This window comes from Podarcis liolepis (assembly GCF_965112155.1).
Source record: "Podarcis liolepis genome assembly, chromosome: 9".
Lineage (NCBI taxonomy): Eukaryota > Metazoa > Chordata > Lepidosauria > Squamata > Lacertidae > Podarcis > Podarcis liolepis.
Window position 1 is genome coordinate 54,348,791 of NC_139564.1, and position 12,628 is coordinate 54,361,418.

Below are 12,628 nucleotides of genomic sequence, written 5' to 3' on the forward strand. Positions count from 1 at the left end.
ACTTAGTGGCCGCCGGATGTCCGCTGGGGGTGCGGGGGAAAGGGAACAGAGTGTCCTGAAAGAAGGCAAGCTTGACTGGGATACTGAAAAGGAGACCTCACAGCCCCAAGAGAAGGCTTGTGCTCTTTTCATAATACCTCACCCAGCATAAACAAGTGTAGTTATTGCTATTGTGGAAAATAGTTCCGGTTCTGTGTGAGTGGAGAGGGAACTATCCAGAATAAGTAGCACTGATACAGAACCCTATATTTGAAATCTCAGGCATCCGGTACTTGAAATGACTTAGAGGCAGCCAGGCATCCCGAAAAACACATCTTTGATATAAAAACTTTAGAACCGTAGACGATTTGATTCTGCCCTTAAATTTCCCTTTTAATCATTTGAAAAGTCTGGAGCTTCTAGCTTTCTGTCTCAGTAGAGAGTTCTGTCTGAATGGTTCTCCCTCCCTCCCCCCAATTACGGTGAAAACTATAATATTTTATATCATTTCCAAAACATTACTATAAGAGCGAGAAGTCTACTGTAAACACGAGTGAATCAAAAGGATTAATGTTAGAAGCTTACATTTGGAACAGATAACTTCCTTCAGGAAGAGCTCCGGAATGAAACAGATGTGTCTGGTTTGCACCATTATCACAGGACTTGCTTAATTTGTGTGTATGTGTGTTTCTTAACACTGCAGCCCTATTGATGTGTGAAAATAATTAATTGGGAATGACATCGTCTTAATTGGAAATAAGGCTCAGTGCCTGAATAGAGAATCCGCTGATGTAATTTCACCCTGACTTTTCAAGCTGAAACACTACTCTATAGTGTGATTTGAAATGGCCCGTTTTTGTACATGTAGCCAAATAATCGAGGGGCTTTTTGTTTGTTTGTTTGTTTGTTTCTGTTTTTAAATATGCCTGAGCCAGAATGGAAAATTCACCCACTGCTTTTGACTTCCTCTGCATCTGCAGGTCCTACTCTGGTCATCACAGAATACTGCTGCTATGGTGACCTTTTGAATTTTCTGAGAAGGAAACGTGACTCCTTTATTTGCCCAAAGCATGAAGAAACAGCTGTCTACAAGAACCTTCTCTATCAAAAAGAACACATGTAGTAAGGATGTGGTGCCAATATTTGTGGTCATTGCCAGGAAATCACAGTGTACCTTTTGTGCGCTTGTGCATTTGGGAGGGGAGTTGTTTTGTTGCTTTTCACAGCTTTGTACTCATTTTGTGTGTGGGGTGGTTTGGGGGAGAGCTTTTATTTATCACATTGCTTCTATTTCATGCTTCCGCTGAGGAATTCAGGATGGTGTACATAGAGGCTGTCCTATTTTACTATCACAACTACCTTGTGAGGTAGTCTGGCCTGAAAGATAAGGGGCCTGCCCAGGACTACTCAGTTAAGCTTAGAAGCTGTAAAGGAATTTCAATCCTGGACTTTGTGATTCAAGTCTAGCACTCCCATGCTGGCTGTCTTTTAAGAGAGCGCTCAGATTATTCCTCACAAACTTTTGACTGAGTCTCCCTGTTCCCTGTGGATTAGATCAGTGTTTCCCAAGATTGGATCTCCAGCTGTTTTTGGACTACAACTCCCATCATCGCTAGCAACCAAGACCAGTGGCCAGGGATGATGGGAATGGTATGTGATTAGGAACCACACAGCCAGTGAATATTTGTTTCCATTGGACATTCCTTCCCGTTGTCTTGCAGCCTGGCAAAGTTATGTGCTGTACAACTACAAATTTGTCAGCCAACAATCTAGAATGCGAGACTGTGAGACAGTTGATAATATGGATTAAATAATTCTCTCTCAAATAAAAAAATGATATGTTCATTCAGGTCATCTTCTCTACATAGCTGAAAACCTTATCATACAAACCGCTAGGGGTCCAGTGACCCAAGCCAACAGATTCCCCATATATTTATTATCCAACCTCATAGTTCTTCTGTTTTCCACATAGTGATGCCACTGATGAATACATGGACATGAAACCAGGAGTTTCTCAGGTCATCCACACCAAAGCCACTAAAAGGAGTCCAGGAAGGCCAGGTAAGCTGCCAAGCAGGATTGGAAAAGAAAGAAGGAAAGTTCCTTTTTTGAAATGGCCCCTACCTATCAGTACATGTCCATTAAAAAACAACAACAACAACAGCCCTAATTCAGTGTATTAGAATTTTAATAATCTACACTAAAACGGAAAACAATTTTGCAGTTTCCCATTGGGTGGCCTCATACAGAATCGCTTCATGTTTCAATAGCAGCTTAGGGGTATTTCTGTGTTAATTAAGTGCTGCGCTCTGTTAATAGAAAAACTGCTATCTTCCCAAATGTCCATAATTAATCCATTTATGTATTGTCCCTACTTGCGTTGCGTAGGATCGTTTGCTAATCAGGATGTCACCATTGCCATCTTAGAAGATGATGAACTGGCTCTGGATATTGAAGACTTGCTAAGTTTTTCTTATCAGGTGGCAAAAGGGATGAGCTTCCTTTCCTCCAAAAATGTGAGTGGAGAAGTTGGGAAATAATAATTTGTTCACCTAGAGGAGCACTAAATTGAGCATCTTTTTCACTGCTGAGTCATTTTTGAAAGGATGGGAAACCAGCTATCGTCGGGTGGGATGCATTTGCCTCCTGCTCTTGATGTTTTTACACCTTGGGAGAGTAAAATAACAATTCTCCCCCAGCAGGTACACCTCCCATGGGGAAATAAGAGGTTGTGGAATATGGGCAGGGAATCAGCTATGTTCTTCAGCCTGGAGAAACAGACCCTTTCCAATCATGTCGCTTGGGGAAAGGAGGATATATGGTGATATTGTGACCTGGGATGGTCCTTTGGCTTCCAGGTCAGGAGGAGTCTATCTCTGTAGATTAACAGAGCTGGCCTTCAGTACTATGACCATCAGTCAGAGGAAGTGTTTTAAATTGGGGCGATACTATGGGCAACTGCTTTGTACAGTTGGCCTTTTTATATACTTTTTTAAAAGCTCTTCACCTAACTTTATCTGCTTCATACTAAATGTTTGTACTAAACAACACCATAGAACAACCCAAGCCACTTGGTGGAGGGCATCCCTTTCTTTCTTCCTTGGATCATGGTGAACTAGATTAAGTAGGTGCAGTGGGTGAAGACCCCAACGGAAAACATTCCGGTCGTGAAGACATTGCTTGGAAGCATATTCCATTGATTTCCACGGACCTTTCCGCCAAGTGACTGTGCCGTGAACAACATTCTGAGTTGGCAGAATCAAGAGAACTAGGGAAGGAAAGCTGTACTCCCCTTTGTGGAATCAAATGGAAATAGAAACGGACACAAAGTAAAGCAAGGCGAGCTTACTAACTGTAGGATCTTACTGTACTTACCTTGGTACAATCCAGTCTTTATCCAATAAGATCCTGATTCTCCTATCCTCAAAAAGTCATTTGGCTATAGCCACAGGACTTCGACCAGTAAATTAAGACCAAGGTGCCCAAATATAATAGAAGTGCAGTTCTGCACAGTTGTATTGGTGGTGTGCAATGCAAAACAATCATATTTGGTTTATATATATATATATATTGTATATTTTTTTTCCAATCCCTTCAGTGCATTCACAGAGACCTGGCAGCAAGAAACATATTGCTTACTCATGGGCGGATTACAAAAATATGTGACTTTGGCCTTGCAAGAGATATCAGGAACGACTCAAATTATGTGGTCAAAGGAAATGTAAGTATGTTTGAATGCAACCTGTACCTCTGTGAAGTGTGTTGTGGAACTGCATTTGATTCTTAGTGGCTGGAGTTCATGCCTTTCAGCGTCTGTGTGCCAAATAGCCTTTGCCTAGGGGGGCCAACTTAGAATAGGAATGGAGAGATGGACAGTGGAAACAAATTGTGCTGATTTTCAGAACAGAAGGTATGGAGGAGGTCCCTTCTGTCATAGGTTCGTTTGTTGCAAATGGCCTCCCCTCAGATAAACTTCCTCTCAACTAAATCTCTTCATTAAACCTGTAATCTCTTCCTGTGTGCCATGTGTGCGGTTGAAACTGTCTCCTGAGATAAGGAGAATCTGACTCATCTGAGGCTCAGGCAAAGAATATTACATTCTTTCCTTCAAGTTTTACCATCACTCCTTTTTCCCTAGAAAAATTCAATGTGATATGCAGGCACGAGGTGTGATGACAGAATACATGCACCACAGGGAAGCAAACAAGAGTATGAAAGCCCCTTAAAAGCATCTAAATGTGCGAAGAAACTTAAGTGAGGACCAGGTTTAATTTTGAAGCCTCAGACTAATTATCTGCATCTAGGATTTTTAACATACAGGGCAACAGCTTGCAAGGGGGGCAGTAAGTAATTGAATTTCATTTGCCTAGATTAAGGGGTTTCCGTGTCCTGAGTTGCCTGATGTTTCATAGTGTGAAAGAGTCAGGAGACGAATTGGCTGCAGCTGTCAGGAGCCAGGGATGTTCCATAATTGTTTCTGGCATAATATCAAAGCTGATGCTAGGGGAACTCCAATCACCCCGAATAGTGACAGCAGCCAGCACCTACCTCTGCCTCCAGCAAAAAACAATTCAATCATCCTTCGGTGATCAAAGATATGGTGGCTTTTAGATTATTGCTCTAATTCAAGGCTACCACTTCATCTAATTACACTAAACAGTCTCACTAATTGGTTTCCTGAACCCAAACAATGAATTGTGGTTGTACCATACAATGGCAGCCATTTGATGAAACGTGATCCTTTGAAGTGCAGTGATTTTAACCTAAGATTGCCCTCTAATGCCCAAAACCAACTTAAAAGGGGTTTCATTAGAGAAAACGAACTGCTTTGTGATGAGAAAACTAGAAACGCGTAATCATTTAGGAATTATATAGGCTACAGCAACATTAAGAGTTAGACCGACTTCCAAGGTGCTGCTTTAATCAAGCCCGTTGGAGAATCCATTGGGACGTCTGACTTACTATCTTTTAACAGGAAGATCCCAGCTATATCACAAAATGTTTTGAAAAGTCCCTTCAGGTGCCTGGGGCCCTGCTGTTCAAGATACATACCTAAAACCCACTTGAATCCATAAAACTAGTAATACAGCTCTTGGGATACTGGCCTTAGGTTGTTTCTATTTTATAAGATTTTTTCATTGTATTTATAAGCAGTTTCAAACGGTTCAAACTACTCTGTACAAATAAAAACACAAAGTACATTGTAGCATAGCCGTGGGATACTATAAAACAGCAATTGGATAAATAAGATCATCATCATGGCTAAGTATGTTGTGACTCTTTTTTAATCGATACGTTGTGCTCTCTAGATGTTGTTGACAACAACTCCTATCATCCCTCAATGGTGGCCAGGCTGACTGAGGCTGATGGGGGGGTAGTCCTAGACATCTTTAAGGCAATACTATAGGCAATACTGAGTACGTTTGGTTGCCATGATTGTCTGATTTGTCTTTCCTTTAGCTGCCTTTCAATGCAAAAGATGTAGACGTTTGGCTACATTTTTGTAGAAGCAGGCCAGGGATTTTCCTCTAGGTGGGTTCTATGCATTTCAGAATATAGTCAGTCAGTTTTATTGCACATAGCCAAAGGCTGCCGCAATGCACACAGAAACATTCAACAATTAAAAGAAAATATAGTGGATTGATACAAAAAACTTAAAACATTTATATTATCAAGACATTACCTACTCTAAACAGAGCTATAAAAGTACCTTAATACACAAATTAAGACATTAAACAATAAAATTTATAAGCTAAAATTATCACATGGCCACTAATATATTAAAAAATAATGTTAATTAATACAATGTGCAATTATATTCAGAGTTCGGCGATAATATCACTTCCATCTTTGTTACCTGGATTAAGCTCCTACCTAAAGGGTTTTGAAATGAACCCTTTCCAGTGCCTTGGTGGCATTGTCTTATGGCAATGAATGCCCATCTTATACTATAGCTGCTATTTCTAATAGGAATGACTCTTTCAATGAGCTGTGCAATCCTGTCGCTGGCTGCTGGCGGGGCTTAATGGAGCAATGCAGCCACGTCTGCAGCCCAGCCGGCTGGGGCAGAAGTTGAAGGAGCAAGCAGATCCCTGAACCAGTCTGGAGGTATCACATAGACTGGACCCAAATCAAGCCTGTTGTAGTCTTATGATGGCAGTGGGGTTGGCTCAGCCCCTGCCTACCCACTTAATGCACTCATTTTTCATTTCCCCTTCCTTTCTCTGTAAAGGCACGACTTCCTGTGAAATGGATGGCACCTGAAAGCATTTTTGAATGTGTATACACGTTTGAGAGTGATGTCTGGTCTTACGGAATCCTGCTTTGGGAACTGTTCTCTCTAGGTAAGACGCATATGACTATCAACTCTTGTAGTTTATACAGAGCTGCAACAATTACTTCTTGGATCTTTTGTTTCTCACATTTAACCAAACCTGATATGATATATTAACAGACAGCTCTGTGTTAACAGGAAGCAGTCCCTATCCTGGAATGCCTGTGGATTCCAAGTTCTATAAAAGGATTAAGGAAGGATACAGAATGTTTACTCCAGAATTTGCACCTGCTGAAATGTGAGAGGCCAAATTTATAACAACGTTGAAGTGGAAAATGTCAAACTTCTAGATTTAAGCTTCTTGATTTAAGCAGTATATTTGTGTTCTCCTGCTCAAAGTTGTAGTCATGAAATAAACTGCAACTGAATATTTACAAAATCCCCTATCACTGCCTTAACTGCTGGTCCTAGATTCATTTGCTTGGAAGTTTGCCCCAGTGAAATCAGTACTATTGATGTCCCAGATACATGCGTGTAAGATTGGGATATTAGTTTGCATTATGATCTGTACTCAAATTTCTTTAAAAATAGAAAAACAAAATCTAGCCGCAATATGACCCAAAGCATGCACCCAGAAAATCTGGATTTGGCAGTGTGAGTAAATGAAGCACATTATCTGTGAATTTTGATCTGGGTAGCCCAAGCAGTGGTCCAGTTCTCTAGGGCCACATGTTCTAGCATTAAGGTGATGGCCCCTTCCCAAATTTGTTCATTTTGAACAATTGCACTTAGATTTTGGAGAGGTGAAATGACATAGACTGGACTCTTCACTACACTGCAGCCCCTAGAAGTTCTGCCCAGATGACACCCCACATGACCTTTTGAAATTTTGGAAGCCATTGCTGATGACCTTCCAGACCTGTCTTGAAACTTACAACTGGTACAACATGATCACAGAAGCATTAGGGCTATACAACAGCTAAACAATTAAGCAAATGATGATGATGATCAGAGAAAACAAACTTGTGGAATTTTGAGTCCCAAAGTTAGCTAGTTTCAGTTTGATTTTCTCGTCGTAGCTGATGGGATGTTGTTGGTAGCCAGCAGGCCATGACTGTCAGATGACCTTAGCAAAATAACAACAACAAACCTATGGTTTTATGGTTACGTGAAACATACTCAATAAACACACAAGATGTAACTGGCTGTACTTTTGAATAAATAAGGTATAGTACTCATTGTATCAAATTGTAGATTCCAATGGAAATCTCATAAAGTTCAACGAAAAAAGCAGAAGACCCGGACATTTTCTAGAGTGCTCATAATCAAATTTCTATTTGCCTATACCTATTAGACTCTGTGAAAGGATTCTGTGGAACTGTAACAACCCTTCATGTGGGTTATTGGACTCTATGAACAGACAGGTGGAATAGGCACTTATACATGTATGGACCTTATGAATGAATTGACTAGAGAATGAACTGATCCACTGGGTCTTCTGCTTTTTTCGTTGAACTTTATGAGACTTCTGTTGGAATCTACAATTTGATACAATGAATAGTATACCTTATTTATTCAAAAGTACAGCCGGTTACGTCTTGTATGTCAGATGACCTTGACAGCAGGGTCTTCAAGATTTGATTCCCATAAGTCCTGCTCTTTATTTCCCACCGACAGTGTGCTAGACCATGGATATAGATCTAGATGGGTTAGCATCTCTGCTCAGAAGCAAAAAGCATGAATGGAAAGGGTGCACTAAATAAAGAATGAGGATGGGAACAAAGGGCTAGGGTTACTTGATAGCAGAAAAGCGAGGTGTCTATGAGAGATAGGTTTTGAAAGAAGTTGAGATGTTCCATAGAATGTCCTTTGATGACAAAGGCAGATCAACTCACAGCACCTGCATGGTTGAATGTAATATGGGGTCTTCTCAAAAATATGGCAAGGCAAGATCGGAACTGAGGACATAGGCCACCATACAGCACCAGGTTGTTGTTGTCTTTTTAGGATTCCACACACAATCACTATATTTTTTAATCTTTCTACTTATTCCAGTAAACGTGATTTGCTTTAAAAACTGTGCAGTAAAGTAGTATGCATTTTGATGCCGTATTGCTCATCGTTGCTCTACATGTTACTTAACATTTCACGGAATGGCTGAAATCTCAGTTGATAAATTTCTGACCGCATTTGCAGGTATGAGATAATGAAGAGCTGCTGGGATGCTGACCCCGTGAAGAGGCCGACTTTTAAGCAAATTGTACAATTGATTGAGCAGCAGATTTCAGATACCACAAACCATGTAAGCACTGAGCCTTTCAATCTGCCTTCTCGATGGAGATGGGTGCTGAGTGCCCTTGTTTAATGTCGTTACGCGCCATAAATGGGTCTCCCTGCCCCCAATTTCCTCTGCATTAAATGCCTTTCTCAGTTGCTTGAAAGAGTAGAAATGAAAAGAAGTTGTCACCAAATACCGTTCCTGTTTTTGTATATCTTGATTCAGGAATGGCACTTAGCAGATTTTGGCTCAAAATTAGAAGCCTTGTGTTGTCATATTGGCTACTTGCAGAAATTCCAGAGTAGAGGGGAAGTACACAGCCAGACAACTGACCAAAAAATCAGGGACAGCAAGTGGGATAAAATTGGAAGGGAACAGCCACAGTTTCTTAACGAGAATTGGGGTTTGTGGAGTGGTGACCCCAGAGCAGTTAGATGGCATGGAAGCACTTCCAAGGCACTTTTAAACTTTATGTAAGTCACACTGGAGATCCTTATGGATCAAAAGAGATCAAATAATCTAGACTGAAGTGAGAAGCCTACGAATGTTGCCATCTAATGATGTTCACTGTGCTTTTTTTACTAAATCCAAAGCTTACTGTTTTTTTAAAAAACGGAACAAATTTGAAAGCTATTTTTGGTTTGTATCGGGGTGGGGAACCTCGGGTCTATGGACAAAATGCACCCCTGGTTCTGATGCAGTTTTCGTGTGTGGCTGGAAGGTGTCCTTTAATTACAAAAATGCCTCTAGCTTAGATTCATAGAATTGTACAGTTGGAAGGGGCCCCGAGGGTCATCTAGTCCAACCCCCGGCAATGCTTGTCTGGATGGGGAGATGTGCCATGTAGAAACCCCTGACACTTTCACAGATGGAGTGAAGCGATAATTGAAATCCAGGCAAGATGCTTGGAAGTTCCTGCAAAGGTGCAAATAAATAAAATAATAAAGTAAGTTAAGGGATACAGTTGTACCTCGGGTTACATATGCTTCAGGTTACATATGCTTCAGGTTACAGACTCCGCTAACCCAGAAATAGTGCTTCAGGTTAAGAACTTTGCTTCAGGATGAGAACAGAAATCGTGCTCCGGCGGCGCAGCAGGAGGCCCCATTAGCTAAAGTGGTGCTTCAGGTTAAGAACAGTTTCAGGTTAAATACGGACCTCCAGAACAAATTAAGTACTTAACCCGAGGTACCACTGTATCTCTACAATTGTAAATGGGAGCAAAATCCAATAACAAACAATTGGTCGTGACACAAGTTTTTGTAATCGCGATCCATGGGGCAGGGAGTTTGTTGTCATTGCAGTCGTTCAGTACTGATCGCGTTCTTGTATCTTTCTCCAGATTTACTCAAACGTTACAAGTGGCGTTTGCACTCAAGGAAATGCTCCAGATCACTCGGTGAGAATAAATTCGGTTGGCAGCAGCGCTTCATCGACTCAGCCCTTGCTCACACATGAAGTTGCTTGAGAGGAGACTCGTCCAGCCTTGATGAAGAAACCACTGTTGTTGTTTTCGAAATGACTACTGGTTGTTTGCAGCGTATTCACTACTACGCTGAGGGTAGTAGGAACATTGCAATGATATTCTTGCTCTGTTCCCACCCCCCACCGCTCCTTTTGAAAATCACATGCTGTTAAAAACAAAAGTAGGTTACCCATCACGGTTAACAATGTTGTTACACTGTTTGCTAGAATCTGTGTATAGTTGCTATGTTAAATGCGTTTGTAGTGTAGAACCAGATTTGGGAGTGGGAAAACAACCTGTTTAAAATCTTTGGTATGGATTAGAGATGCATCCAGTGGCGTAGGAAGAGGGGGACGGGGGGAGCAGAGCGCCCCGGGTGCCGTCTCTGAAGGGGTGACAAGAGGGCACCCTGCGGGGGTGCCATCGCGCCTGCAGCCGCGGGCAAAGGATCCTCCACGCAGCAGCGCCTCTTGGTCTCTCTTGCGCACTACAAGCCTAGGTCACATTTCTCTTCCCCTCCCACCTATTGGGCTTTTCCTTCTTGCGCTGGGTAGGAGGTGTGGCTGGCGACGTTGCCGCCTCCCTCTTAAAGGCGCAGTGCCAATTCTTGCTGTCAGGGCAGAAGCGAAGAGCAGAGCGCCTTGCCTCCCTCGCGGCTGCACCCTTCGCTGTCAGCGAGCAGCTCGTCCTCTCCCTGTCTCCCTCCCCCCCCATCTCTGGATACTTGGGAGTCATGGGGGGCGTCGGCATGCCATTGACCCCACTCCCAAGTCCTGGCTGGAGCCTGGAGGAGTAGGCAGGAGGCAGGGAGAGGACGAGATTTGCTCGGCTTCGCTGGCAAAGATGTGCAGCTCCCACACACACACCCCTCTCTTTCTTTTTGCTCGGCAAAACTTTGGGAGTTCTTACTTTTCTTCCATTTTCTTTTTTGCAAAAGCATGTGGGGCGCCTAAAGGCTGGAAGCACTTGTAAGAAGGTTCAGGGGTTTGGTTTTTCCTTTTGCAAAACCGTCACTGTTTTCTCAAAGGGAAAACGCCGCAGGCAGGAGCAGGGGCAGTGGAAGAGGAGGAGGAAAGAGTTTTTGTACAGAGAATGGAGAATGCCCTCGTGGAGAACCGGGTGGTTTGTGTGTGTGCATGGAGAGTATCCGATCAGTGTCTGCAAAAACTCTTCAACTTTGCCCCCCCCCCCCAAATAACATTAAAAATTCTAGCGGGGAGTGGGTGGGAGAGAAGAGGGGGGGAAAGCACCACGAGGAAAGAAGGAAAGAAGCGAGAGGAGGGCAGAACAAGAAGTGTTTTCCAGGCTACGGAAAAGCAAGCAAGAGGCAAGGGAGTTGGGAAAAGGATCTTTTCTCTGGTAACGTTCAGTGCAACATTGCGAGAGAGATCCAACTTCTTTCCTGCCTTTTCTCTCTGAATGGAGGTGCTTCTGCTGCTCCCCCCCCCCCCGGGTCTGGCTTTCTTTAAAGGACACACACACTAACCTTTTTTAAAAAAAGTTTTCGAAGGTTTCTCCTCCCAAACCTGCTTTCTTTTACTTTTACATGCTTCTGTTCCCTCTTGATCCCAAAATGGCAACTTTCCCAATTTTCTCTTTTGCAAACTCCTCCCCACATCTGCTTCCCCCCACAAAAAAACCCCTAGCGATTTTGGACTCTGTAAATTTAGGTTTCTTTTAAAAAACCCACCAAAGAAATAAAACCTGATTTCAAGTGCTTGTAAAATGACAGCTTTTGGGGGGAGGAGATGGATTTGTTTGGAGGAAAGCCGGGGTAACGTGTGCTATTGGGGGGAGAGGGTGAGTTCCTGTTTCAAAGTCTTGCCCCTTTCTTTCCCTCGGGGGGGGGGGGCGTAGAGGAGAGGCGGATGTGCCCGTGCATTTCAATGCACTTGAATTTGCCTGGCATTTTTCTGCGTGTGCGCGCTTCCTGGGGGTGGATACGGACATGTTGATCTCCGAGTGCCTTCCTCCAAAGAAACCACACGGCGCCGTCGGTGGGATCCCTGCGCTGCCGCTGCAGGTGCATGCAGAGAATCCCGCCACCATACATATGGCACGCGCATGTGCTGTACGGACGGTGTGCGCATGCCCCGCCAGGCGGTTTGCGCCGCCCCAGGTGCCGGTTCTGCTTCCTTCGCCACTGGATGTATCTATCTGTATATATTATATATAATGCCAGACGCCGAGAGCTCTGATTCTAGAAAATAGGTGTTTATGTTTGGAAATGAATAAATGCAGATATCTGAATCGATTTCCATTACTTTCCCAACCCCAGAAATGTTAGAAATGCAAGCAAAAAGCAAACGTATAACATTCCAAATCCTGGAGCAAAATAGACCACTTGACCAGAAGGGAATGGAAAGACCCTGAATATTGTAGCACCTCAGCTTGAGCATCTGAGATGTTGGGCCACTTCTTAGGACAAGGGTGGGGAACCTGTGGCCCTCCAGATTTCCAGTTCCTATGATCATAGCCAATGGCAGAAAAGAGTCTATCAACATCTGAGTGGCAGTTCTCACCTGGTTTGTCCCCCTCTTGGTGCTTCTGCATTCTAGGTAGAAGATACGTTGGGGCATGGGTGGGTAGGGCGCAGAGAGAAGATTATGTTCATGCTTCATTTTTGAATGCA

The 12,628-nt window shown here is 43.0% G+C and overlaps 1 protein-coding gene across 4 annotated transcripts in view; it reads left to right on the forward strand.

The window, feature by feature from the left end:
• The window catches only part of KIT (KIT proto-oncogene, receptor tyrosine kinase), a 76,673-nt gene extending 65,491 nt beyond the window's left edge, over positions 1–11,182 (forward strand). For 2 of the 4 annotated variants that reach the window (XR_014515821.1, XR_014515822.1), the window contains 9 exons: positions 960–1,101; positions 1,952–2,040; positions 2,368–2,495; positions 3,578–3,700; positions 6,212–6,323; positions 6,452–6,551; positions 8,450–8,555; positions 9,874–10,692; positions 10,848–11,182. Coding sequence is in view for 2 of the 4 variants with exons in the window: in XM_083459836.1 (XP_083315962.1) it covers positions 960–1,101; positions 1,952–2,040; positions 2,368–2,495; positions 3,578–3,700; positions 6,212–6,323; positions 6,452–6,551; positions 8,450–8,555; positions 9,874–9,999 (926 nt within the window). In the remaining 2 variants the exon portion in view is untranslated. Of the gene's footprint in view, positions 1–959; positions 1,102–1,951; positions 2,041–2,367; positions 2,496–3,577; positions 3,701–6,211; positions 6,324–6,451; positions 6,552–8,449; positions 8,556–9,873 lie in introns of all 4 variants that reach the window. The other 2 variants (XM_083459836.1, XM_083459837.1) reach the window with 1 other exon arrangement.
• The last annotated feature ends 1,446 nt before the right edge of the window (positions 11,183–12,628 follow it).